Genomic DNA, 27,185 nt, shown 5'->3' on the forward strand with positions numbered 1-27,185 from the left:
ATTGTTTGGATTTTATCTTTGCTGTTCATTCTCGGTGGGAGCTGGTTTTGTGGGCATGGGGGTAGTGATGTGTGTGATTTTTTTTAAAAAAATTAATTTCTTACCTACAATGTTTTTGTAGCTGAGGAGCTTGGAATATCAGGGATTATAAAAATATCACCTGTAGTTCTGAGGGCACTTTGAAACAGGGGCTCAGCTTCATTAACTGTGATCCAGCTGACTTGCTGATTCCCAGACAGTCCACCTCCAACTTGTGTGTATTATGTTATTTACCCAGTATTCCTCATTGCATTTTGTCTTCCTGACCCATGTACAGTGTTTCTGATGCACTGCCTTGGCCTTTAGGAATACTGGGTTGTTCACTGTGCAATGTAAAATCAGTAATTATCCCAAAGGTTTCTACTCACCGGTTTTCTGGGAATGTGTGTTGGCCATTTTGAATGGAGTAACAGTGTTTGGGTCTTTTTCAACACAATTTTGAAACTGAAAAAGTACTCTTAAGTAGAATTCTGAGGAATTACAGAAATTTCAATTTGAACTTGTGCTTATACAATTACAATACCAGAAAATGATGCTCTCTGACAATATTTGTTCTGTCTCCACCCTGAGAGAAGGTGCATAGATTTCTGAATTTGTATTCATGTATAATTATGCACGATAAATGGTCAGCTATAAAATGATATTCTGAAAACCATAAGTCATTTGCCTTTAATAAAGCACTTTGTAAGAGTCTCTGATAAGTGTTCTTTTTTTCTTGACAGTCTGTGGTGGACGACTGGATTGAATCATATAAACAAGACAGGGACATAGCACTTCTGGATTTAATCAACTTCTTTATCCAGTGTTCAGGATGTCGAGGTACAGAACGTGGGAAACAAGTTGTGTGGAATAAACCTGCCTTTGTACAAACGTGTGTTAGTGCAGTGTGGGAGAGGTGTGGGAGACACTCACATTGGTGGTACTCTGTGCATGGGTGATATGAAATACTGTCTGCATTCCACAATGACTGTGTTTAAAGCTTGTTTGTCAGGGGCTACTCTTTCTCACTTTGCTGTCATCATCCCAAAGTGTAAAGTCCCCACACAGACACTCTACTCTGCTCGTCAGCAACAGGAGGCAGAAGCTCTGGTGCTCCAGGTAGGCGTAGCTTTGCTTCCCCTTCCTCTTTCTGCCCTATTTGTTAAATTACAGAAGTCAGTAGGTGTAGCTATACCTTAACTTTGTTATTTTTTTCTTCTGTTCTAGGAAAATGATATTTTCTTTAATCTGAAGAGGAAGGAGTCAAGCTTCAGTTGCCTTGGATTAACAAGAAAGATTTCCTGTGGATGAAGCACCAGTCTTATTTCTTCCCCTGTGATACTTTCTCAAGTCAGCAGCGAGTGCCCTGCCTTTTGTCCCTCTTTAAGCAGCTCCATTGCCAGGCTGCAGCACTTGGCCTCTCTGTGTTCTGTTGCCACACTGCCTTCTAATGAATTTTTCATGTGTTGTCTTTTTTCAGTTAACTCAGCCTTGAAAAGAGACAAAGACAGAGCTCTTCTCTCTCTGTAGCACCCAAACTATTTACTGTTTCCTGATGCTTTCTGGAATGTGCTCTGAGTAGAGTTGAAAATAACCACAATTCAGAACTTCTTTTCTTCATTTTGTAACTGGTATGGGAATATACCTGTAGGCACCAAATGATCTGGGTAGAAATCCCTTTTCTTCCTTCTTAAGTGTAAGGTGAAGTCCCAAGTACAGTTAAAAGCATCAGAGAAAAGAAATAGGAACAATCAGGAGGATCAGCAGCCCTTTTTCCTAGCTGAAGGCAATAAACTTATTCTGTGGATGGTAGGAAAGCCTCTGGAAGCATTCTGTGGAAGGGCTGAAGGTTGGAATTTCAGTTCCCAGCCTGTGTCAGTGTCTGTGCTGTTCACACCCAATCCCTGAAACATTTGTCAGCCCTGTTTGGCAGCTCATGTGAAAGTAGTTGTGTTCTGTTTGCTTTTTTTAGCTCTCTCCTAGAGGTGTATATGAAAAAAACCAAACCAGAAGCTTCTTTGTAAGAATTTGGGCAGCATTAATCCAAAGGCATCCTTGGCCATATGTTTTTATTCTTGTTGATGCAAGCTTTTGGTGAAGGCATGTCATAAATATCTCCATTCCCCTGCTGCTCTCTAATTTATACTTCCCTTCTTTCTCCTTGTTAGAGAAGGCAGCACTCTGCTAAGATTCCTGTGTTTTAAAGCTCTTGTTGGTGCCTGGTGCAGGCTGAATGCCCACTGTGAGCCCTGTGCTTCCCAGAAAAGCTTTCTGTTACTGGCTGAGGCAGCAGCAGAGTGGCTGATGGCATTGACTTTCTTGGCTTTTTTTATTTTAATGGTGACTTTCTGTGTGTTTTCAGTCCTCTGCTTTGTCCCCTCAGGGATATCTCTGCTGAGCTTCCACCAGTGGCCTTCTGGTCCCAAAGAGCAGGAGCTGGAGAAAGGAAGAAAAATGACTTATCCCCTGAACTTAGAGTGTGTTTGGGAGATTTAGTCATGTGTTGGAATTTTTGCAGTGGCTACAGTAACAGCTGTAGGACAGGGCTAAACTCCTGGCAAACAATGCAGTTCTTTCCAGTTTCCAGTAACATGCCTGTTTTCTAGAATAAATAAAAGCTTATCAGAAGAGAGTGGCTTTTATTGATAGTCCACTTAGGGGAAAGTGCATGTGAAGCTTTCCTTAATGGAAATGAGGTACAGAAACACACAGATGTTCTGTATTTTGGGAGAAAGACCAAGGTCCTTTGTCATGGGAAGATTATATGCTCTATTATGACATTTTTATTTCCCTTAAAAGACTTTGTTGACATCCTGGCTTGTTTCTATTTCTGATAAATAACAGGCCCTTGTGAATCAAAACAGCTGCTTTATCTTCATGATATTCCTTCATTTTCTTCTTTTCAGTTTGGCTCACTAACACTGTCTCATTCTCCAGCCTTCTTTCCCCTGCTAGCTGATAATATACCTAACTTTGTGCTTGTTAATTGAAAGGAGGAGCACAACTAGCTTGGGAGGAGCTGCCTCAGGAAACTAGGAAGGTGATGCTAGGTTTATAAATCTAGCATTTGAACAGTGCTTAGAATTATTGGGTATCTAAATGAATATAAAGTTCACTTAGCTGGACGTGTCTTTCAGAAGTTTTAAGCAGGTGAAGAGCGTGTGCCTATTTTCTGCCTTAGATTAGAAATCGTTGAGGCACCAAACTGTTTTATTTAGCAACAGTATTGACCCTGACAAAAATACCTTTCTGCTCAGAGAAACATTGATTTCTGTGTATTTATCCCATTCTCTTGGGCAGCACAGATGCTTGAATGAACCTCTTGGCATCCTCCAGCTCTGCTTAGAGATGTTCCTGAAGTGAGAAGTGATCTCTTGTAAATGTGAGTGAGCAGGCACGTTGTGTAAATTGTTAACACAAAAAAAACTATTAAATAAATGACTTCTGCAGGTGAACTTAAAAGATCTGTGCAACTTAAAATTGAATAAATGTACACCAAGTGTTCGAGCATGTCTGTCCTTTGTCAGCTCTTCGGAGTATCTGTTCCCTCGGTTCCGTCCTGTGTAACGTGTGCTGGGCCATACAATGATGTCCATTAAAACATTTCAGTGACTCCAGTGCTCTTCCTGGGTTTGCAGGGAGTCACTTGGTATAAATGAGAGGTGTCCTTTATTGAACTGCCAAAGCATCTCAGTTCCATAACCAGCTCTGCGTGGGAGTCCCTGTCCAGGCCATCCTTCCTCTGGTTTGCCCGCTCAGTCTGTTTGTTGCTGATTTTGATTATGAAGAGGGGAAATAGTTTCTTACGGGATTTTTCTGTATCTTGCTGGTTTTTTTTCCTCCAAGAATACAAACAAAAATCTCTGACTTTCCCAGCTCGTCTGTGTAGTCTTCTGCATCAGGTTACGTTGGATTTCTGTGGCAGAAGAATGGTTAAGAAGGACTGACACACTCACCTGTTTAGTTTTTGTTTCCAAGCCTTTTGAAATGTGCTGCTGCTTCTAGGAGGATCTTGTATCAGATAGTACTGCAGAAAGATGACAAAGTTAGTTTTAAAATACATTTTTTTCCTGTAAAAACAGCAAGTAAATGCTGTTTCCAGTCCTTGAAAAACCCCAGGTTTGTCTGTTGGTAGTAGGTATTTATTTTCCACAGGATTCACAATCTAAAGCAGATGGTGTTGTATTTAGCTTCTTATTTCTAAGTCAGGAGCTTATTTTGGGTGTTTGCATTATTAGATAAGAGGGAACTTTTTGATTTAAGCTTGTCATAATGAGAAAGGGGTTTTTCAAGGACCTGCCCCTGGGCTGGGGGTGGAGGTGTGTCCATACTCCAGAGCTTGCTGTCCTGAGTGTTGTGGTGTGGTGCAGCACTGTGGACACAGGCATCCTCCTCCCTTGCACAAGAGTTGCAGGTCAGTGTTCAGAGTTTTCTGGGGTTTTTTTGTGAACTCTCTTCCATTACTTTCTTCTTTGTAGGAACATATTTTTTTTCTTTCTTTTTGTGAACCCTTGTGTAAAGCAGAGAGTGGAACGCCGAGGTCTGTGAGCAAACAGAAATGTCTGATCAGCAATACACATGTGCAGGTCCCAGAAGGATCATAACTGTGTCAGGGTGATGCTGCATCTGGGCTAATTAGCTCTGCCTCTCAGCCTGAGTAATTAGCTCAGGTATCATGCTCTGCTGCCATGACAACCAGGCTGTTTCCATTTCTGGAGCTCCTGTTCCGAGCTGCTTTGGGTATGTGCGTGGCTGTCTGCTTCTACCTTCTGTTATTGATAGTAAACAATCTGAAAGCTCCACAGCACTCTGACCTCCCCACATTTTAAAGGCAGAGAGCCATACTTGTGGAATAAATATTTCTTTTTCCTCACCAGAAGCAATTAGTGGTTGGAACAGTCTCTTGAGCTGTGAAGGAAAACCAGCCATCAAGTCTGTGGCAGAAAAGAAGCTTTTTTTTGTAAGGAAAAACTGTCTCTCTCGTGGTTGAAGAGGAAACTACTTGACTAGTTTCAAGTACTTTCATTATTCCCATTCTTTCTCTCCCATATCCATCTCCTCCCCTCATTTATTTTCTACCAGGTAAGCCAGAAGGCTGTGAGTTCTTGAGGAGATTTTTCAGAAGTGGTTTGAGCAGTGCTGCCACTGCCTGCCTCGCCTCTGTCACACAGCTCTGACAGCGTTTGCTGATGGAACAGAACTGGGGAACTCCCTCACTGTTCAGTTCCAGGAGTGCTGTGGCTTTCCTGGGTGTGAGGGCTCTCTACTGCTGAAAGGGGTTCTTCCATTTGGCACACTGAAGTTGTCCTTAGGAGCAGTTGGTGCAGGAAGCAGGTGGAGTTCCTTTAGACCATGTTTCTCGTGGTGCATTTTCCCCCTCAGAGTCTTCTCTGTAGGTTGGTGTGTGGAATCAGTCACTGCTGAGCAGCCAAACTGCCCCCTGGCAGCACTGGTTGCTGGGCTTGCTTAGGGCTGGGTGGATCTGTGCATGAGCTCTGCCCTGCTCAAAGCACCTCTAGGGAGTGTTTGCTGTCAGCCCTTGGGCTTCCTCACACTCTCCTGCTCCAGCCTGGAATGCTGTGTTGTTCCTCACCTGTTCTAGGAAGGTCCTCTGAAAAATCCTGATGGAATGGTGCAAGCTGAGTCAGTAAGTGCAGGAATTCTGGCTTGGCTTGCTTGCATACAGGATGCATGCTCATTTTGATTTTTATTAGTGCTCTATGTGCTTAATTAAGGGCAAGCTAAAAGATTTCTGCTCTGCCAGAGGATATTGAAGTCTAAAACCAGGAAAAAACACCATAAAGTGGCCATTGTACGGTCTGGAAAAGCAATGATCAAACAACTGCTTGCTTTGCTGTTGGACAGGATTCCAGAAAGCAAATTAACCGGGAAATAGTCTTATTTACTCTGATTAATAATGTTTTTATAGGGGGCATAACATTGTAAATAGAGTAATGGTTTAAAAAAATTATTTGTGCAGGGCTTTGTGATTGATGGAACAATTGTTCTGGACAGATGGATGTTATTGAGCATGGAATGAAGAGTGATAAATATAATTTCCTGCATATGGGCCTTTTGCAAGGAACTGCAAATAGTGGGAAATGTTGCTGACTTTGACATGTGTTAAAAGGCTTTATCTCTTCAGTCATTTATTTATTATTAAGAAGTTGGTATCATAAATATTTCGCATTGTGAACAAATTAGAAAATGATGTGATTCATTCCTTGGAGGCAATATTGTTATTGAGGGTATAATGTCTGCTTTCTCACAGCTTCTTCAACAAAATCCTTTTTTTAGTGTATGAGTATAGGGAAGAAGTTGCAAAGTAAAGGACTAATATATATTTTGAAAAATTATTATTTACTCATGGAAGATTTGTCATAGCGATGTCAAGGATTTATAAAACATTCTGTGTGTGTGGTATACAGAAATAAAAACACCCCCAGAACTCTACAAAGCAGTTAAAAACATGCCTTTAACCACATTCAAAAAGGAGAGGTAAGTCTGAAAGATGGAAATTACTTCATTTTAATTTTAATGTGTGGTATAGATAAACGAGATCTGAACTTTGTGCTTCTTGTTTCTGAGCCTCGAGGTCATTTTTACAATGTGTTTGTCTTGCAATGAAAGCTTATAAAATTCAAACTGAAAATAAGATGCAAATTCTGAACTGGCTTGGGTGGAAGGTAACTTGGGTTGCCAGGCATGCATTAAATGTTTCATCAACTCTCTAAAGGAAGGTAGGTAAGGTTAAGTAAATTCATATCACACACAATTAATGTGGTTTCATCAAAATCAGGTTTTTGTGAAGAAATACAAATGATTAATGTTTGTGACATTCTTGAAACTAAAGCTTTGGTTTCATTGTGTGTATTGTTTCAAATCAAAAGGGTTTTCACTGTTTCCTCCTGTTTGCTGCTGGATGGCATTTGTATTTGGTTTTTGACATCTCCTGGACTCTTTCTTCCTCACTGTTTCTTTTTCCTGTTCTCTAGCTTTTCAGAGATTCTTTGACTATGGGAAAAGTAGCCACAAAATTACTTTTTTGATTCCTTTAAACTTTGCATGTTCCTAACTCTTCAGGTGATGGGAAGCCTTGAAAAAATTAAAAGAAAAGATTGTTCAGATCTGGAAGCGCAAAGAAGTGTTGAAGGAGTGCAAAACATTTAATAGCCACTTGTGGGTGATGGCATCTCCTTCCCAAAGATGTGTCCTGCTACTCTCAGAAGCGAGTGGGAAAAGACCCCAGGAATTTGCTTTCGGTGCAGGAGGTGTGAATGAAGGGCACTCTGGGCTTGGATTGAAAACCTGAATGAAATACCTGCTGTGCTGACTCTGCCTCAGTGCAGGAGTTCACTCTGGGAACTGCTAACGGGAGCAACAGTAATTTAAACCACATGGAGTTTTCTTTATGACTTGCTACCTGAATATATTGAACTAGTCATGTTTCACATGACAGCAGACCAAAAATAAGCTGGCTTAAAATCAGCTATTAACTACTTTATGAGTATGAATTAATATCAACTTTCAAATAACTTAAGTGTATTGAATTAATTGACAGAACTTGTGGCACTAAAATACTTTAGAGCAAATGTATAATGTAAGGAAAGACAAATTACCTCTGAAATGAATTCTGCGCTGCCAGTTCTGTATAATAAGTTCAAATCTCTGCTGGAAATGAAAGCGCTCCTTGTAAGCCTGGAACAAAGTCTGTGTTCTGCTCCTGTGTACTGCTAAGTAAACTCAGAGCTTGGAAAATTATTTTTGGCACTGCATGTTGGAGATAAATTGTGTAAGGCTTTCAAATACCACTGCTTATTTTCCACTATATTAATTTAATTACAGGCAGATCGATCTGGGAAATAGAGCTGCTCCTGTGACTGCAGGGGTTCAGCTGGGGAGTCTCTGTTTGACCATGCTTTAATGCTACAACTTTCTGAGAGAAGAGGAATAAACACCTCTTGATGTTTATGGTTCAGAATGGTCACGTTGTACCAGCCAGATCTGTGCCATTTCCTCTTCACTCGGGTTTGCTTTCTGTTATACAGATCTGTTACAGGAGGGACACCCTCTGCACTGAGCAGATGAGAAAAACCTTGCTTGGATTCCTTTTGACAGTATTGTTCTAGGAGTTGTGGGGAAGTGCTGCCAGCACATGAGTTTGCTCCCTGTGTGTCAGATGCATTGCTGGGTTTATTTTAGATGACAGTGATGGTGCTCTCTGTGAAGAGAGGAACTAATTACCAAAAGCAATCAAATACCACCAGATCTTAGCCCTTCCTGACTGCATTACAAAAGGGAAGAGTCCCCATGGCTCTGATCTTTCCAGAGGTGCAAATTCTGCTGGAGATTGTCAGACTTTTTGCAGACCAAGGGTGGGAATTAAATTGCAAAAATGACATTTCTCTCAGCAAACACTGTATTTGCAATTCTCTCTCTTTTGCATTAAGGAAGCCCCAAACTTATTTGATGAAGTGCAGTGCTGGTAATTACTTCTAGAGAGAAAGATGTGGGGATGATTAAAAAAGTCTGTATCCTATTGAAAAAGCCATATTCCCTGGCACAAAGAAAGTTATTAAACCAAATCCAGTATTCTCTTAATCTGCAAGCATTCAACAGTAGCTGGATTTAGGAAACTAAGACAAGCTTGAGTTTCAAAGACGATACATCTGAATTTGGAAAAAGTGGACTCTCAGTCATGTGCTGCTCCCATTCCAGCACTGCCTCCTTCCCTCCTTGTTCATGTGGGTCTCCTCACACTGCCTCAGTTGTCTTTAACCTGAACCATGACCAGCTGAGCCCTGCAACTGTTCACATCCTTTTCATGGAAGTTTCCCTTATTGGCATGGAGCAGGAGGTGTGGTGGAATGTTTTTGGGTACCTGGGGGGGGGAGAAAAGGGTGTTGTACAGGAGTGCTCTCAGATCCTGCAGGAGCAGCGAGGAGCTCCCCCACCAGCAGTGTCTGTACCCTGGTTAACCCCGGCTCTGAGAGCCCCCAGCAAAGCTGAGCCCAGGTCTGGGGTGACTCCCCAGCTCAGGAGTTGTGTCTCAGGTGTGGAGTTCAGCATTTCTGCCTGTTAACTCGTTCCATTCCAGCTGGGAACAACTGGCAGTGCCTCTCTCCACCCACGGCACCAGGGCCTGGGTGGGATGGGACGGGATGGGACGGGATGGCAGGAGCAGCTAGGAGGGTAACACAGCTCTCCCTTATTGGAGCCTGTTCACTCAGGAATGGTCTGGGGGCTTTAATAGGCACCATCTGTGGTGGGAATTAGCTTCTACAAAGTCATAACATCATCTTTGGAAATCCCTTGAATGCAGTTTGTCAGATCTACCACAGTCTCTGCTGCTTGTTTGGGTCATTTCATCATTGTTGAAATAAGTGTTCTGGATAACTTAGAAGTTCTTGTGACTTAGGAAAAAGGGCCTAGAAATACTTCTATCAACTCATTAGAGTGAAAACTTACTCTAGAAATATTTACCTACATAGATATAGAGGTAGTGGAATTTCAGTTTGTGGTGACATAAATAGTGGCGATTTTCTGCTCTGTTGGTTCAAAGCATTTTTGCCCCCATTTTGATTTTCATCTTATATTCTTGAAGTCACTTTATTTAACCAAAATGCCTTTTTTTTTCACTGATGAAGAAGAGACAGATGCATTTCAACAAAAGAGCATCTTTTGAGGTGAACAAAGGATTGCTGTTATTCCTGTGTTCTCACAGCCTGCCTTTTAAGCTGCTAGTTTTTTCTTTATGGAAAACAGAAAATGTAACACGCCAAGTGAGACCAGTCTATTTGCACAGATCTCCATGAAAACAGAAGTAATTTCTTGCAATTAGAGCTGGATTTAGGAAGAGTCCCCTTTTTTTTTCTTTCCAAAGCTTTGAACCAAAAGAAGTAGAGAATCTTGAACTAGAGCTTCTATGTTTCCCATGGAATTCCTCCTGTAGGAAGTGGCTGTGTGTGACAGTGTGTTTGTGGGGAACCCCTTTGATTCCAAGGATATTGCTCACATGACTCTTGTTTGAAGGGAGCTCAACCAGAGTTCTCAAAGTACTTCCTCCCTTCAGACTCTTTTGACACCCAGGGAAGGCCTGGACTCCCCTGACAGCCTCTGCAGCTGTAACTTGGCCTCTCTGACCTTGGCACCTGTGTCACTTCTGGAGTCTGAACCTGCTGCTGAATGGAAATGACAACAGTTGCTGGGCCAGTCAAGGTGCCAAGTGACCTTTGTAGTCTTAACTCTGGGTCTTGTAACAAGAATTTTGTGTCTTCTGTGTCTTAAGGTTTTGCTTTTAGTAGACAGCCAGCTGTAGATTCTCACTTCTTGTTCCCCACTGGGAACGTGGTGGAAATCACTGAAATTCTTTCTCTAGAGCCCTTGAAGACAAGTTACTTCTGATCTGCAGAGAGGAGCTTTTTCTAAAACTGTGGTTTAACAAAACTGATTTTTGCAGTTCATAGAATCACAGGATGGTTTGGGTTGGAAGGGATCTTAAAGCCCATCCAGTCCCACCCCCTGCCATGGGCAGGGACACCTTCCATTAGCCCAGGTTGCTCCAAGCCCTGTCCAACATGGCCTTGGACACTTCCAGGGGTGGGGCAGCCACAGCTTCTCTGGGCAACCTGTGCCGGGGCCTCCCCACCTTCCCAGGGAAGAGTTTCTTCCCAATATCCCACCTAACCCTGCCCTCTGGCAGTGGGAAGCCATTCCCTGTGTCCTGTCCCTCCATCCCTTGTCCCAAGTCCCTCTCCAGCTCTCCTGGAGCCCCTTTAGGCCCTGGAAGGAGCTCTCAGGTCTCCCTGGAGCCTTCTCTCCTCCAGGCTGAACACTTCCAGCTCTCCCAGCCTGGCTCCAGAGCAGAGGGGCTCCAGCCCTTGGAGCATCTCCATGGCCTCCTCTGGACTTGCTCCAGCAGCTCCATGTCCTGATTCTGTTGGAGCCCAGAGCTGGAGGCAGCACTGCAGGTGGGATCTCACCCTGCTGCCCACCCTGCTCTGGCTGCAGCCCAGCACACAGGGGCCTTTGGGCTGGGCACACACTGCTGGGGCACAGTCAGCTCAAGGGAGAGAATCACATGCACTGCCACAGCTGCTGTGAGAGAGAGGAGAAAGGAATTCAACTGCTATGCCTGTCCAGAGATCATCCATTCATCCTGGGGTGGCAGCACTGACAGAATCTCAGCAGACCTCACACTGTCTGGGTTCAGAGGAGAGGAACCCATTTGATTTCATCTCTTGGTTTATAATTTGGTGAATTGCTGAAGTGACCAGAGACACAGAATCTTGTGCTCTGAATGATGGGGAGATGGAGTTTGTGAGTTGGCAGCACTTGGATCTGTAATTTTCCAAGCAGCTGTTGAACTGTCTTTTCAACCAATCACCACTGTGTTTGCTTCCAGAAGATGTAAATCTTTCCATTAATGTACAGAAGAAAACATGCCAGTCCTGGTATCACTTGTGGATATTTCAGTAACAGACTGGAATTTTAAGTCCTGATTAACTAAGGAAAGAGATTCAAAGTGCCATGAGTTCTTCATCTGAGTTACAAAGGTAACAAAGACTTGATTACAAATCTTAATGATAATGATGCAGAAAACTAGGCTGAGTTAGTTTGCTTTTTGTTCTCAAGATTTGTGATGAAGTAATATTTTTTCTTTTTTTCCCCCCTGTAAACTCCAGGCTTGTGGGGCTGGCCCCAGAATGGCAAAGATTTGTGGTGATGCAGAGATGCAGAAATGTGACTTACTGCTGTGGTGTGCAAAACACAGCTTATTCTCTCTCATATCATACATTTTGACAGTTTATAACTAAATTCATGGCTCAGAGTTTAATTTGTAATGTTTACAGTTGGAGTTATGTATACTTCTGTCAAACAGATACTTCTGTTTCTACTGTTTGTGGAGGGAGAGTCCCCTTGAGCTGTAAAGATTTTGGAACACCTTGTGTGTCCTTGTTCTGCTCCACTTGCAGCCCTTCCAAGAGAGTGGCAAACAGGGAAGGTTCCAGCCCAGGCCCATGACAAGCACTTGCCAACCATTCTGTGTAACAGCAACGAAGGATGTTCTCCCTCTCAGATTTGTTTGATACCTAAGACTCAACCCGTTTACCCCCAGTTTCCATGGCAGCCTGGAACAGCAGTGTTGTACTTCAGCTGTGTGGAAAAATCACTGGATTGAGCTCTCTGATAGTTCACTGGCGACTTCCTTGGCTGACAAAATACGACTTTGAGACGTAACAAACAGTTGCATCTACACTTCCTCTGTCCCACATGGAATTTTGTAGAGCCTTCTCATAACCCTCTTCTCACCCCTCCATTCCATTTTGTTGCAGTTATTTCTTTGTATTAAAAATGCATCAGTTAAGATCAGAGAGTGGAGCTCCATTGATATGTTTCTGAGCTGATCCTTGTGCCCTCTTTCTTCCCTGCTCTCTCGGGTGTGAAGCCTCTTCTGCCCCAAGTTTCTGAGGTCCCAGCACTGAGATGTGTGGTGTAAACACTTTGCTGATCTGGGCAGTGCTGGTTCAGCTGCTGCAGGGTGTTGTCAGAGCAGAGTCACAACTGCTGGGTATGAACTGCTTGGGCCTGAGCCAGACACTGTGGCTGGAAGTTGTCAGGTCACCTTGGGATATCACGTTATCTCTCTGATACTTTCCTCAGGGATTTCCCTGCTGTGCTACACTGCATATTATGTATGTAATGCCATACGTATTTCTTTTTCCTCCTTGACTGGGATATAAAATTCAAGTTTATTACGTTTTAGGAAGAAAAAGTAATCAGAGGTTGGGGAATGAAGGAAAAATTTTGACATGTTCAGAGTAAGTGAATTGATCTCAGCCTGTGTAGTCAAGTACTATTAGTAGAGTACATTCTAGTGTAATGAATACTAGTCTAGTACACCTTGGTTGTTAGTTGTATTTATTCAGTATACAGTATTAACAGTTGAGTTTACTTGCATTGGCTTTACTCCAGTTATGGTAGGTTATAAAATCAAGAAGGATGCTATGGGCCAGGTTTAGCACCAAGCTGTGAAGGTGTGAGCTAAGTTGAAGTGCAGTGCTTAGGTGTAGATCTAGATTTCAGGTGCACAGATGGCTATCCCCCAGCTTGCTTTCAGGGCAATACACACAGAACTGACCTTATGAAGTGGCTCGTGTTTCCTGGGGCTCAGAAGGCAGACCAGACACCAGGCAGCTCTTGGGAAAGGGGAGCATTGCACTCCTCACCCCCACGACTGCTCCCCTCTGCTGCCTGTGCTGAGCAAAGCTGGCAGTTCCTTCTGCCTGGAAACAGGGAGAGACATCACACAGTGGTGAAAAATGCGTTAACCCTCAGGTGTTCTGAGACTTTGATCTCCTGGAAACAACATGAGGTGGCAAGGAGTGTGAAAATGGGCAGCCCTCTCTCCTCCTTGCATTGCTTTTAGCTCCTGTCAGCCTGTAATAACAGCAAAAAAGTACTAAATGTCATGGAACCACAGGATGGTTTGGGTTGGAAGGGACCTCAAAGCTCATCCAGTGCCACCCCCTACCATGGGCAGGGACACCTTCCACTAGCCCAGGTTGTTCCAAGCCCCGTCCAACCTGGCCTTGGACACTTCCAGGGCTGGGGCAGCCACAGCTTCTGTGGGCAACCTGTGCCAGGGCCTCCCCACCCTCCCAGGGAAGAGTTTCTTCCCAATATCCCACCTAACCCTGCCCTCTGGCAGGGTTACTGAACACAGTCTGTGTTGACAGGGAGTTACAGCTGAGAAGGCAGTTATGCCCAAAACATGGGGACTGTACAGAAAATTCAGCACTGTGGTTAAACTTGAACATGGTTAAAATATGAGCCTGTTACAGTAAAGACACCCTGATATTAGCACTTCCAGGTGTCTTAAACTGACAGTGGGGGAGAGGGAGTGCTGGGAAACCTTAAAGGAAAGTTTGCCTAAAGTGCTGAAAGCCGGGGGAAAAATACTCTTGTTTTTTACAAAATATTGAGAAAACTAAGTGTTTTTTACAAAATAGTACATTGGGTGTAGGTTCTGGTAAAGTCTTTTCTAAGTATTGCTCTGTATTTTCCCACTTTAAAGAGTTTTCCACCAAGCTGTAAGACCTAACCAGAGGAGTTGTGGGGCTCTGGTTTAGCTGGTCGTGGAAGGTGTCCCTGCCTGTGGCAGGGGGTGCAATGACAGGAGCTTTAAGGTCCCTCCCAGCCCAACTGTCCTGTGAGGAAGGTGGCTGCTTTATTCTGGCCCTTGCATTTGGGTATCAACAACAGATGGTATTAGTGGCATGGTAATACATGGTGTGTTTACACAGCCATTTTTAACTTGAGCAAAATACATAATTTCAACTGTTTCTGATTGTAAAATTTTTAAGGTAGAGGATCTAAAATGATCTGAGAGGATTATAAATAAAGATTTAAGCATTTTCCTGATTCAGCCTGCCTTACTTGCAATGTTCCTCTGTGTTTTTCTTCTTTCCTTTTTCCTTAGCAGCACTTGATTAATTTTCCCCCTTGAGCCCACTATCTTAGTGTTAATTAATGTGCTCAGACTCTTCCTTCCCTCTTGTATTTCAGCTGCTGTTTATTACTATTTCTCTTTCAGCACTCTTTTCAGGACTTGCTGCTTTATTACTTATGTGAAGTTTTGAGGTTTTAGTATTACTAAGTTTATACAGGTGTATCTGTTTTATGTTTTGCTCTCAAACACTCCTTAGTGAATCTTAGACATACACTCTTGAGGAACAAGTTGCATGTTGAGCTTTCTCAGTTTTCTGCTCCTTTTCCCACATTTCCACTTCTATTTGTCTTGCCAGCACTTGCTGTGATCTGTGTGTGTTCCAGCAGTTTATCTTCTCTCAGTTCTGAGGTGACAGTTCCCTCTTGCATTGTATTTTTAGCAGCATATCCAGACTTTTGCTCATTTTGACTCTAATATGTGCTCTCTTGTTCTCTTACCCGTGCCAAAACATGTCGAGCAAATATTCATTGTGTTGTTTTAAGCTCACTTTTGATCTGATGCTTCCTCTCACTTTTCCCTCGTAGCCAAGTTCCAGTCAAAAATTTAAAAAAATATTAAAGTTTTCCTCACAGCCTTTTTTTTTCTGTAGGGTTTCTTCTCTTTATAAATCCCTTGTAAGTGAAGGTCCTGTCTTTGCTCTGGAATAGCTGATCCAGGCCCAGTCATTAATATCAAAAGCAGCAGATACAGTATCTGTGCCACTCCCTGTGGGGAGGTTTCTCAGATAACATGTGACACATTTAAACCATTGCTGTTATTGATTTCCTCCTCCTTCTCCTCAGACTGGTTAATGACTAAGCTCAGAGCACCTGGGTTTCTTAAAGTTCATGGAATGGGAACTTGAAGCTGTTAGTCTGTGTGATAGATACACATTTACAGTGAGGACAGAGCAGGGCTGGGGCCTGAGCCCTGTCCCTTGTGTTGTGCAGTGAGGAAGGGCTGAGTGAAGCCTTGTCCCCTTCCTGAAGCTCCGGGGTTTTACACCCCCCAGGACTTTCCAGTCCTTTGTGTGCTGCACTTCTGGGCATCCATCCAGGGGACTGCAGGGAAGGTGCCTGGAAAATGGAGAATGTGCTGTTATGGACCAGCTTTGAGATAGGTTAAATTGTTCAAGTTCTCTTACAGGAGCTCAGAAGTGCAAGCAAATAGCAGTGGGGAGCATCCTGATCAGTCCTCCTGGGAGACCACCCCTTCCTGCTCTGCCCTCCCTGGTTCCCTGGCTGCAGCAGGACCTGCACACATGGCAGAGACAGGACAACCCCTACCCCTCCCAAATCCCACACAGAACAGTGCCCAGGCCTGGAGCCTGGGGGCTTGTCAGGGTCCACAAAGACACTGCAGCAAGGTTGCACAGAGCATCTGAAGTTTGGCACTTCTTAGTTTCTGCTTGAATTTCTCAGCGTGAAGATCGGGTATTTTTTTTTTTTGCATGGGATTTCTCAAATTCTTTGTACTTCCTTAAAAAAAAAAAGCTCCATACATGTGTTCAGACAGTCAAAAAGTAGAAGGGGACATTGGAATGAGATAACAGCTGAGGGAAAATAGATTTTTTTTTTTTCCCCTAGCAAAGCAGGAAAAATAATTATGTGACAAAGGAGGTCTCCTCTCATCTTATGTCCTTTTAACTGAAGAGAGGGAACGATAAGGCATTGCTTTGAGCCAGCTCAGCTCATTTTGTGCATTGTCTTTTCACAGACCATTGGCAGTAAATGCTTGGTCTTTAATATACTCTAAATAAGTGATTTCATGAGAAGCAGAACTGATGAAGAGGGGTTTCTGGTGGATCTGTGCTGGTCAGTTTTACTGAATTACACAAAAGCAGTTGAACATATTTGTGAAGAGTCAGATAACCTTTATGAGAGATGAAGTTCTGAAGGCCATGTAACTTAAACAGATTTGGAAGAACCTCGTGACTTTTTGGAAACGAGAAAAGCTACCCAGACACAGTGCTGGGGAAGGGGTGGTTGTGCTGCAGCTGAGGCTTTTGCTGAAGCAGCAGCACTCACAGTGTGAGTGTCCCTGTCTGTCTCCACCTCAGTCAGGGACTGAGAGAGATTAACAGAGATTGAGGTCGTGGTTCACTTTGTGCCCCAGTGACCTCTTTGGCTTCTGTTCACTCACCTGCTTTGGTAAAATTTATTGGGACACTTTATATCCAAGATCAGTCAGATTTGGTTAAACAGATAATTCAGACTTTATTAAGCAGCATAGTTACAGACAGAAATGCACCCAAGTCTCATTTTTTTCTTTCAGGTTAAGAAAAAATCCTGGAAACATTGCAGGTAGATGGTGGCTTTCATTTAATGGAGGAAATCAAATGTTTTAGATATAGGAAGTTTCAAAGAAGTTTCTGTATCTCCAGTCTCACTTGGCCTGGGGGCTCTCTGAGGGGTGAGGTGAACACTGAAAGGTAAGGATTGGCTCTGGGATGCCTGGAGCTCAGTGGGCAGTCTGTGGTGCCATTGCTGATAAGGTTGGGCACTGGAGAGATGCTGCAAGTGCAAACATCCCTTTGGTCCTGATCCTGCCCTCCCCTGAGAGGAGCTCAGTTGGTCAGAGCTTGGTGCTAATGACACCAAGGTTGTGGGTTTTAGCTATTCAGAAGAATGCATAATAAAGAATCTGTAGTACGTGGAGCCTCTTCCAGTGTGGAGGAACAGAAATCCATTACTTTTCTTTTGAGAAGTACTCAGTATTTTAAAAACTGCTTTGAGGCTTATTGTAATTGCTTGGAAATATCGTAGAAAGTACAGTAGTGGTACAAAGCACTTGCTCTGAGCTGAAATGTGTTTATCTGACAGGTTGCATATTTTCAAGGCCTTTGTTACTACATTATCCCACCCCTGAAGTTGTGTTATGACCAGAGACACCTGGTTATTACATTATCCCACCCCTGAAGTTGTGTTATAAGCAGATTCACCTAGTGCCAAGCCCCAGTTCCCACAGCAGGGACTGGTGGCATGTTGGGAGCTCCCCCACAGCCCAGGCCTGGGGCTGGGCACAGGGATGGTGCCTGTGGCCTCTCGTCAGCCATGGCAGTGGGGTTGTCACTGCACCCTTGGCTGCAGAACTGCTTACCCAGCATCAGTGTGCTCCTGTTTGGCTTGTCTGGCTCCTCTGCTGTCACTGGGTGCCCCTGGGAAGTGTCTGGCTCTGCTGTCTTTGCACCCTCAGGTCAGGTATTCACACAGACAGGATCCCCCTGAGAGGGGGCAGAGCTCAGGCCCACCCTGAGCCCCTCTTGTCTCTGAGAGCAGCTGAGGTGGGGACATGTTCCCAGGGCAGCTGATGGGCGAGTGCAGAGGTGAAAGCAGCCTTTGATAAAAGCACTCAGGGTAGATACACCTAAATGGACTTATTCCAGATATTTGCATTGTTGTACCTTACACTTAACTTTGAGCTCAACCTCCAGCTCTCTCTGTTTATGTTGCTGGATTTGAGTCACTCCCAAGAGCAGGCACCCAAAGGCTGCTTCCTCACAGGCACTGACCAGCTGGAGTTACTCACAGTTTGCTCCTGGAGCAAACTGTCATTGAGAATAATCTGAAAATAAAACCTCTGTGCTTGGCAGTGCTCTGAGAGGCCAAGGTAAGAATTAGAAATAGAGGACACATTTATATGTGTACGTATTAGAAACAAAGAAAAAATCTCTCTCTCAAACTTGCATTGCACCTCATCTTGAGCACTGAATGTAATTGGGACCATCCCACTTTCAAAAGGATATACAAATTTAGAGAGAAAAACCCAAGCAATGGGGTAAAGAATGGCAAATAGAGGAATAGTTATTAATTGTGTTGCAAAAAAGATCTTGGCTTATCCAGTAAAACGATCAGGCAGCAGCTTTAGGGACAGAATGTCCCTTCTGAAGGGTGTGCAGATAAGCTGCAGGTTGTGTTGGACATGCAAAGGTACACAGGAGTTAAGAGCTGACAGATCCACCAGCAGCTTTAAATCCAGCAGTCCCAGTGTGGCTTGGCCCTGCAGCCCAGCACACCCTGAGCTGCTGCCACAGCCCACGCTCATCTCATGATGCTTTGTACTTGCACCACTCCCGACGCCCCGTGCACACTGCTGGCTACAGAGCTCCCTGGGTCACCCTGTGTTCCATCACATCCCCAGGGAACCTTCCCAGACATCCCCTGACAGCTCATGGGCAGGAAGCTGCAGCCGTCAGTGGCTCCCAGAAAGGGATCTTGGCACCAGCGCTGGGGGAACAGGGGAAGTTTCCGAGGAGCATGTCTTGGGTGTGTGCTTTGCCTCTCTCCTCTGCTCACAGCCTTCTCATTCAGCACAGTGAACTGACTGAGGCAGGGCAGGGCAGGGTGTGCCTGCAGGATGATGGAAGTTCTGGATGCTTCCAGGTGCAAAAGACATTCCCAGGAACAAACTGCTGCCTTTGGGGCAGCAAAGGCTCCTGAGCTTTTCACTCATATTCACGTCATTTACTGTTGTTCAGGTCTGACAAAAAGGGTGGCTGCCATGTGAGAGTTGCTGCTTCAAGCCAGCAAAGCCTGAGAAGATCTATTTTGTGAAATAATTTAGTACAAATACTAGATTGCAAGTTTAGTGTCTTTGATTATTAATTATTTGGCTTCTTGGTACTCGGTGACATGAACGTGGGGGTGCAAAGCAGTTCACACCTCCCAAATGCACGTGCTGTAGAGCCATAGCAAAACAGCATCACCTGCCTTACACCCAGAGCAAGGAAGTTTCCTTTATTAAACTTCTAAGACTTGAGCACATGGAGTGTACCATTTCTGATGCACTAAATTATGTAGCCTACTTCTTTTTCTGCTAGCAGTCTGTGGAATCAGCATGCTTTCTTCCTGAAGAGCTTTATTTGCCAATTTATGGGTTTTATGGCTCTGAAATCCTTCGGCAGTGTTGGCTCTCAGCTGTCATTCTGGCTATTCTAAAGAATTCTGTCACCAGCAAACTGTCTGCTCCATTATTATCCTGTCTTTCAAAGCATTTATATCTGCTATGTAACCTATTTTATCAGCACTTTTACATAGAAAGATCTATTGATAGGTTCATTCTGTTCTGAAAACTGACCATTTTTGCTATCTTTGTTTTCCTGTCTTTTAATATGAAAACTTTCTTGCCTGTGCTTACTACATATTAACTCCTCCAAGAAAATATGAAGGAGATCATTACAGAATTTTGAAAATGTCCATGTGTTCCTAACTGTATGACTTTTATCTGGTTATTGATGCCTCCTGGAGCTGCAGGGGGGTTGTGAAGCACGACTTGCCAGAAATGCCATCAGCCTTGAGCAGGCCCAGCAGTCGTGTCCAGCACAGCAATCCCAGTTACCCACGTGTGGGTCTCCCTGGCTGGAGCCCCGTTCCCCACCCTGCCCTGGGCCCAGCCAGCAGCCAGTGCTTACCCAGGGACCAGTGCCCCCAGCCAAGCCCTGAGCAGCCGGTGGCTCCAGGAGAACACTGTGGGAAATGCTCCACTGGAATCCAGGTAGGCACATCAACAGCCTGTCCCTCATCCACTGAGCAGGTCACCCTGTCACAGGAGGAGAGTAGAACCTGCCTTTCATAAACCCTGGCTGGGCCTCATCCCTAAAACTAAAGTTTTCTGTAAATTGAGGTGTCCACACTGGGCGAGATGTTTCCCTTTAGCCCGAATTTGGTGTGAAAGGCCAGCAGAAACAGTTCAGCTGATTTTCTGAATGACAGTAAGGAAGAAGCGTTTCCTTCCTTATGTACAAGTTACGTAAACCATTGCAATAATGGATTTCTGAGCCTGGTGTAATGAAGGAGGTAGAATTCCAAATGCTTTAGGAGTGTTCCCTGGGAGTGTGCCTGTTTGTGCCTCAGTCACTGACAGTGTATGTGGCATGAACGTGTCACTGTGGCCATGGGATGAGCCCAGGGTGGGGACTGGAGGTGGCAGTCAGGCAGTGGGAGCACAGAGCACCAAAGGGCCCTTCAGGATGGTGGGAGGACTCCAACAACCAAAGTTTCCTCATTCCAGAGTCAGCATTTCCTTTCAGATTTTCTCAGCTTTAATGACATGTGGCCATAAACATGGTGACCCTAATAGAGTTCTCTGGAGTGACTTTCCTAGTCTTTAATTCCAGAAGATTGCTGGGAAGGATTTTTAGCAAAATCAGGATCTGAAAATTCTGGAAAAGGAGCTTGCCACTAAATCCTTGTCCTGTGTAACATTTCCCTTTGTTCTGAAATCCAGAATAGCCTTCTTGAACATGTCTGGGTGGTGCCAGCAGGGAGGGAAGGCAGAGCTCCTGCTGGGCACAGGTCCTGTGGTCTGTATGATGGACCGTGAGCCAGCAAGGCAGGAAGGGCAGAGACAGAGGCTGCACTGCTGCTCTCCCTCAGTGTACTGAGGTGCATGAGGTGCAGGGGGCTGGGAGATGAAGGGAGTTAAACCAGGAAGGTGTCATCAAGGAGTAGAGTAGAGCAAGTTAAGGGTTTCCAGTGAATTCTTATAACTGATGGTGACAAGGTTTTGATACAGAAGGAGAAAAACTCAGATGGAAAACACTCTCCTCCAGAGGTAATTCTCATCATTGGGATGGCAATTTAAATGAGCTCAGGCTTTAGAATAATAATATTCCTAGTTCTGTGAGAGCCAAATGAAGGGCAAAACAAAGATAATGATCTTCAAAAGAGGAAGAGACTGTACTAAAAATATATATAAGTTCTGTGTGGGAAACACAACCAAGGAAAAAAATAAGAGTTTCCTGTTCCAAAAATTCTGTTCTAGACTCAAGTGTAAAATAACCTAAGGCAAAGGAGGAATGGGAATTATAGCAAGATAACTACTTGTTTCAGTCATGGGCTGTGCAACAGTCTGAAAACCATCATGGAATGTGAAAAATCAAATGATCAAAGGTAAAGATTCAGGAATTGCAGAAACTCGATGGACAAAATTAGAGCAGTGCATCAAATATGCAAAACAGTTAAGGGTAACAAAATTCTCTTCTGGTAGGTAAATGAATAAGCAAAAGGTCAGTTAGAGAATTGGGCTGCAGCAGGAGAGGGCACCTTCCCTGGTGAATTGTGTGTGAGGCCTTAACATTGCAAACAGATTTCAGAGAACACATTCAAACATATTTTGACAGATACTTGTTTCAGTTCTGTTGTAGGAGAGGAGACTTGGGTGAACCATTAGAATTCTGTTTGACATTTGTGATTCTTGTTTGATAAGGTTGTACTTGCACAGGACTGTAGTTGTTCTCCCGCTGGGGTTCTTGCTGATTTGTTCAGTAAGAGTTCACTGTTGAAAGCTGCTCTGAGGATGAGTTGGGTCTGTGTCTCTGAGGAACTCCCTGGCTTTTGAATGTTGCTTCACTGGCAGCAGTGGAGTCCCTGCTGCAGGAAGACTTGGGGAATACACCAACAAAACCTCTTCTATTCCTGTGCATGCTGAAGTTCAACAAAGTGCTTAGGTTGGCTTCTCTCTAGAGTCCTGACTTCTGGGTTCAGTAAAGACTTTCAGTTTTCCAGCACAGAAATCCATAGAAAGTCGGGAGCCCTGGTGGGATTTGGGAGTCTCAGCATCTCCTTGGACGTGCTTTGACTTTGCCAGTAGTGCTTCCATTTGGATTAATGATTAATGCCTGTTGATTCCAATGAGGGAAGAGCTTCTGCAGTGTTCATGTGTGAGCATGAGCAAGGCACAGAAAACAAAGCTATGTGCTGCCCTGAGTAATTTGTGGGGAGCTTCAAGCAGCTCTGTTCTGGGACCAGAAGTGCTACAGAAGAGGACCATGGCCCAGGCTGAGAAATAACCTGCTCCAGGTGCTTTGACTTCAGCCTTTGTTTGTCTTTCATGTGGAGATTTGTCACTGCCACTTCTGAGATGATGAAAAACTGCACTGATGGGCATTAGAGAAGTGGATTCTTTCTTATGATCTAAATTCCAAGTGGGGAGAAAGGCATAAGAGATGCACACTGAGTGATACTACGGGAGAAATACTGCCCATCCAGCAATTCTGTAATCACCATCCATCCTTGCAAGATTTTTATTAAAAGTTGCCCTCTCTTGGCAGTTCCAGCAGCCCAGATTAATTCCCAGTGCTCTGATCCCCACTAGCAACTTGGAGCTGATGCAAAAGAGCACACTGCCTTTTTCATGTGATCCTTTCCAGGGCAAATATTCTGGTGTCTTCATCTCCATGCCTTTATAAATCTTTCTGCTGCTTTTCCAATTTGTGTGGTGGAGAGATACTAACCAGTCACATGAATGTAAGGGCCCACTATTAATCTTCCTTTAGCATGAGGCTGGGTGCTTATTTTATATCCATTGCCTTCACTCTTGAGCTGCAGTTTTCCCACTGCTTTTCTTGCAGCTTACTCAGCGTGGGCAGGTGGTCCCAAAGAGAAGGGATGGAATTGCTGTGTAGCTTCCATGAATAAAGGCACAGAGATGCCACCTGACTCTGAGGTGTAGTTAGTGTGCTGCAGAGGGTAGAGCTCAGTGCCAGCAGGGATTTAGGTCTCAGGAGGCCGTTTCCCACCCAGTCACTGGGTGTCATTAGCAGTGTGTAAAGGACTGGGCACTGCTGGACTGGAGTCCCACTTGTGCAGTGGCCTGGTCTGTCATCTGACCTTCCCTTTCCTGCAGGAGAACACTGGAGTGCAGCATTTGGTGTAGGGGTGTTCCCTGGGGCCAGGGAGTTGGGAACTCCTGTTTGGGGGAGGAAAGGTGCTCGTGGGACAACCCCCATCCAGAGGGTCCCCTCTGTAACTCCCAGGATGAAAGGCTGGTTGTTGCTCAAGCTCCATGGCTTACACACCCTACAAAGCTCTTGGAGGTCTATTGTTTCTTCTCTTCTGCAGGGCTCACTGTTATAACTGGTTATTCTTCTCACTCTTCTGAAGTCACTGAGTACATGGTGTGTTATATCTCCTGGAAATATTATATCTTGTTTTGTCCACAGTTTAGGGGTTTTTTCATCCAGTTTTATATAGACTCTTTTAGTCTTTCTCTTCTCTCTTTGAAATACAGTTGTGTCCTCTGTATGGGTTTTTTTCTCTGCACTTTTACAGGCTGGGTTGGGTGGTATGATTAATTATTGACAAATTAAATTGGTACCTGCCTTAGCTGAAAGTTAAACTGGAATTTGATAATTAAGGATATGGACTTACATGTCAATGAGAAGACTTCTTAAAACACGATGTATGTGAATAGGTTTGAACTGAGAACTTAGTCCTGAAGTAGAATAGGCTTCTCAACTTCTAGTGAACTAAGACAATTCAGGTCCTATTCACTAAATACAGAGTGAGAGCTTCATGATAGAGGTAAAACACAGCTTAGAAAAGGATAGAAGACTGGCAGCAGCATGAGTAAGGCAGAGACTGTGGGGATGTATTCCACTCCTTCAATTGTATTCTATAGAAAATCTGTTCTAAGTATGCACTTTAAAATGGGAGAGTTTTGCTTTTGACTAATGGCAGGAACTCTGGATGTTGCTGCCCATTGCAGTGTGGGAATGTGGTGATGACACCATGAAACCTGCTGTGGGCAGAGCTTTCACAGCCCATTTACAGAGTGCTCCAGCAAAGCCAGTGGGGCTGTGTTTTGGCTGGGGGGGGGAAGGTGGTGGGAGGAAAAGGCTTCAGGTGCCCACTGCCAGATAAGCAGAAACTCTCATTCTGCCTCCTGTAAACTTTGCCATAGAAGGTGGAGGAAGGAAGGAGACCTGACAGTGAGTGGGTAGTGCTGCTCGTCTCCACTCCTTCAATGTTTGCTGGCACTCCCCTGGCAGAGCTGAGCTCCTGTGCACCCCAGCGCCCCTGGGAGGCATCAGGAGTGGTTTCATTCCTCTCCCAAAGAACTGAGCCAGTGTTTGGTTGGGGGGGGGGATGTAGGATCCCCCCAGCCTCACCTGTAACCCTGCAGGTGATCAGGGAAACCCTGGGGTGCCCAGCACGGAGCTGGTGCTCTGTCAGTTCTGGGCACGCAAAGGGAGGAGCCTGGCCGTGATCCCACAGAAACTGAAGCTGTTCCAGGTTATTAAGAAAAGTCATAAACAGATAGGAATAAAACTGGGATCAGGGCTCTAAAGCAGTAAAATAACAAAGGTCAGGAGGTCACTGACTGACTGAGGGGTGTGTTGCCAGTGAGAAGAGCAGCAGATGCAGCAGGCAGGGACAGAAAGGGGGTTCCTGCACCTGAGAGGGGTTTCCAAGAACACCTGTCTGTGTCAGTACTGAGACATACTGGGAAACTGCTGCACCTGATCAAAACAAAACTCTCAGTGGTGGGGGAAATACTAAAATATGTCTGCGTGTACAGGTGATTTCTGAGCTGATAAAACACACCTTCGGTGGTCACATGGTGGTATTCTCTTGGGCTCCTGGTTTCATATGGATATATTGCATTACTAATTGTTTATTAATAATACGGAAACACCAAGCACAAATTTGTCATTGTCAGAACTGAGGTTGACAGTGTTACCCGGTATGAAACAGATAACAATTAAATATTATCTCATGAAGAAGCAAAACCAGTTCAAGAAATCACTTTTTAATTTGCGTTGTAAACTGATCTCCCAGTAACATACAGAGGCTCTGACTGTGCTGGCATGTTTTGAAATGTTGATGTTCCTAATGCTTCTTTTTCAAGGAATAAAATACCAGAATTAAAACATTCATGTAATATTCAGAATGTTTAAACTATCCTTATTTCTCCCTTGTACAGGGGTAATACTGCTCACTGTTAAGCTGCTTCTGTTAGGGTTTGAATTTTTGAAGCCATGCAGTGGATCATTAATCCAATTGAACTTTCTGCAAAAGCTGTGGGACTTACTCTTTTGTGATGTTAATGGTGTTGGGATGGATTCTGTAGCTCTGCAGTTTGCTTAATTTTTCTGCATTTCCTGCATTAACAAAAGAAGATTGTGAAGTGACCAAGAGAAGATCAGGCAGCAGCAAAGAAAGTGTCTCTGTGTTGTCTTGGGTGATGTCATTGGGTATTTAGATAGTCTCTAGCTCCAAGGGTCAAAATATTTTGTTTGTACTGATTGAATTTGGATCATGTCACAAGAATTGTCATTTATGGCCATTGTGTTGTTACATTTTCAATTTTGGAAGCTTGGTTGGATCCCCAGCTTGGCTGTTGGGGTACTGGGGGGAATGCAGCATCCAGAGGGAGGAGTGACTCAGCCACAGGTGCTGCTGCTGGGCCTGGGAGCCCTGGGATGGGCAGGACTTGCCTCCGTCCCTGAGCTGTGCTGGGGCTCAGCTGGGCACTGCCATCACTGCCTGTCTCTGCACAGAGAGCAGGGCATCTGGGATCCAGGGCTGGGCACACAGAGGGCACAGCTGGAACTGGAACACGGGCTTCTTTGGATTCTGCACAGCAAGTGAAAACACTTGGCAGCTGCAGCCAGGACACGAGTCCCCGTTGCTGTCACTGCTGCCTTGCACTGGCTTGGCTGCCAAGAGGAAAAGATGGAAATGTCACCAACTCCTGGTTTGAAAGCACATTACAGGACAAATGGTTTCTTTTTACCCATTTCTTCAAGAGACAGCCTTGCTCAAAGCATTCCTGTTATTGTTGCACTCCATACCCTTGTGTGTGTTGTTGAGCTGTTCCTTTAGCAGCAGGAAAGCATTGAGACTTTGACGTTCCAAAAATGGGTTGTGTTAACTTCTGTTTTTCTTTCACTACATTACAGGTACAGTAAGAATTGAAATGTTTAGGAACATGCAAAATGCAGAAATCATAAGGAAAATGACAGAAGAATTTGATGAGGTAGAGTATACAAATAGTTCTTTAAATATTATGAAATATATTACTGTATACTTCTAAATTAAAAATGCAATGGGCAAGAAAACAGTGGGAAAGCAATGTCTCAGTATGGGAAATTGCACTGACAAGCAAAGGAGAGAATTTTGCTGTTGGATGAGGAATAACAAGCCAGCATGAGCTTTAGGAAGGAGATAAATGGTATTATTTATAATGAACAAGCAACAAGTAATACAATAATTTGAAAGGTGGTTATAGTCACTCACCTTGACAGGTCAGTGCTGTGGGTTGGGTAAGCCCTGGATCTGAAATACTGGTACTGAAAAGTTGGGAATTAGGCATTTTAAGGTCAGAAGTCTAGTGTCACACAAAAACAGGGAGCAGGCTCACTCCAGGGTGTCACAGAGCCAGGTCTGACTGTGCAGGAACCACCTGGGACCGTGTGAGCCCTGGGCTGGACCCATGGAGACCCTCCTGGATCTTTGTGTGGCTTTGGGGACCCCCTTGTGTGTGTGTCCCTCCTGGATCAGGGACAGTTCAGGGAGAGGAGCACAGGAGGAACTGTGGAGCTCTGATCCCACTGCCCCTGGCAGTGCCATTCTGGGCCCTGACATTCACCCCCTGGAAGTGCCACCACACAACAGAGAACTGCAGGGCCCTGAGACAGGCAGAGCCCTCACACAGGACCGCAGCATTGGCACCCTTGGGCTGTTTTCTGTGTGCAAAGTACTGGTCTGTTCGTTTGAAATGGCAATTTAAACCAGGTAGGAACTTGACATGAAAAGTACCATTTTGGAACAGTGATGCAGAAAGAAGTGCTCTTTCAAAAGATCTAAGCATTTAGTTGAAAACAAGTGTGTTACAAGTCAGACTGTGTGTCTTCTGTCCAAATAAACATGTTCCTAATGGTGAATGCTCTTTA

At 44.4% G+C, this 27,185-nt stretch overlaps 1 protein-coding gene and 1 long non-coding RNA gene across 5 annotated transcripts in view; both read left to right on the plus strand.

The window, feature by feature from the left end:
* STAG1 (stromal antigen 1) overlaps positions 1-27,185 on the plus strand; it is a 163,513-nt gene that overhangs the window by 67,293 nt on the left and 69,035 nt on the right. For all 4 annotated transcript variants that reach the window (XM_017826205.1, XM_017826208.1, XM_017826206.1 and 1 more), the window contains exons 5-6: positions 762-858; positions 26,193-26,269. In XM_017826205.1, the coding sequence (XP_017681694.1) occupies positions 762-858; positions 26,193-26,269 (174 nt within the window). The remainder of the gene's footprint in view (positions 1-761; positions 859-26,192; positions 26,270-27,185) is intronic.
* Positions 12,829-21,184, plus strand: LOC108502856. The gene is made up of 4 exons (XR_001876644.1): positions 12,829-12,839; positions 14,045-14,050; positions 18,488-18,495; positions 20,853-21,184. It is a non-coding gene; the product is annotated as an uncharacterized LOC108502856 (long non-coding RNA).

Source organism: Lepidothrix coronata, unplaced genomic scaffold (assembly GCF_001604755.1).
Source record: "Lepidothrix coronata isolate B3197 unplaced genomic scaffold, Lepidothrix_coronata-1.0 Scaffold125, whole genome shotgun sequence".
NCBI lineage: Eukaryota > Metazoa > Chordata > Aves > Passeriformes > Pipridae > Lepidothrix > Lepidothrix coronata.